Source organism: Egretta garzetta, unplaced genomic scaffold, assembly GCF_000687185.1.
Source record: "Egretta garzetta isolate BGI_Z169 unplaced genomic scaffold, ASM68718v1 scaffold140, whole genome shotgun sequence".
Lineage (NCBI taxonomy): Eukaryota > Metazoa > Chordata > Aves > Pelecaniformes > Ardeidae > Egretta > Egretta garzetta.
The window spans coordinates 207760-209037 of record NW_009258376.1 but is presented as its reverse complement, the minus strand read 5'-3'; the positions used below and the strand labels follow the sequence as shown (position 1 = coordinate 209037).

General features: G+C 65.4%; 1 protein-coding gene across 1 annotated transcript in view; it reads right to left on the bottom strand.

Moving 5' to 3' along the window:
- LOC104127285 (cytoplasmic phosphatidylinositol transfer protein 1-like) overlaps positions 1–1278 on the bottom strand; it is a gene marked incomplete at its 3' end in the record, with an annotated part of 14110 nt that overhangs the window by 2063 nt on the left and 10769 nt on the right. The window contains exon 3 of the mRNA XM_009639945.2: positions 717–865. Coding sequence (XP_009638240.1) covers positions 717–865 — 149 coding nt within the window. The remainder of the gene's footprint in view (positions 1–716; positions 866–1278) is intronic.

The window sequence follows — 1278 nt, the reverse complement described above, 5'->3', positions numbered from 1 at the left end:
GGGGGGGACGTGGGGACACCCCCAGGGAGGGGCTGAGCAGCAGCCTGGGCATCCCAGCCCAGCCCCGCGCTGCAGCTGAGGCACCCACCGGTACCCAGAGAGGGGTGCTCACCGGGAGGGGGGTGCAACCCTGCAAGATGGGTGCATGCCCTGAAGATGGGTGCACCCCTAGGAGGATGGGTGTACCCCCAGGAAGATGGGTGTACCCCCAGGAAGATGATGGGTGCACGCCTGGGAGATGATGGGTGCATGTTTGGGAGATGGGTGCAGCCCCCCAAGATAAGAGCACCCCAGGAGATGGACACACCCTGAGAGATGGGTGCAGTCCCTGAAGTTGGGTGCAGCCCCCAAGGATGGGTGCATCCCTGGGAGACGGGTGCAGCCATGGGAGACGGGTGCAGCCCCCAAGGATGGGTGCACCCCTGGGAGACGGGTGCACCCCTGGGAGATGGGTGCAGCCCCCAAGGATGGGTGCAGCCCCCAAGGATGGGTGCAGCCATGGGAGACGGGTGCAGCCCCCAAGGATGGGTGCACCTCTGGGAGATGGGTGCACCCACACTGCAGGGTGTCAAGAACCTGGAAAGCCTGTTCCCCAGGAATTCTGGAGGGAGGGATGAGGCCACCCCGATGCCTGCCCATGCCCCCCCATGCAGTGCTGCCCCCGGAGCCGGGGCCCCCTCCCCACCCAGCACCCCTTGCCGGAACCGCAGCCTCACCTGGAGAGGTGGACGCGCTTCTCGGTGAACTGGCCGGGGCCGTGGACGGGGTCCTCGTGGGGTTCGTTCTTCACCACCTCCACGCCCTCGCCCTTCTCACTCTCCTGGTGGCTGTGCTTGCTGATGGTGTAGAGCTGCCCCACGCGGTACTGCAACCACAGCACCCAGCCTCAGCACCGCCAGCCCCGGCACCCTCCCGCTCAGCCGGCTGCCGGCGCAGCGCCGGGATGGGCTCCTCTTTGCTGGGCTAATGGGTTTCCAGCCGAGAGGGGAAACTGAGGCACGGAGCAAAGGGGGGACAAATCCCATGCCGTGCAGCGGGCAGGGGTCTCCCAGGGCACCCTGTTTCAATCCTCCTGCCCCTGGGCTGAGGGTGAGGGCCAGATCCTGCCCTCCCTGCTCGTCCCTGGTGTCCGAGTGCCTCGCAGCGTGCCGGGAGGCTTCCTGCTCAGTGAGCAGCCCGGGAGCCAGGGAAAACTATATATATCTCTATAGATCCCTATCTATAGATAGGGATATGGATACATATATATGCGCGTGGGTATTTGATGACGCGGCCGCG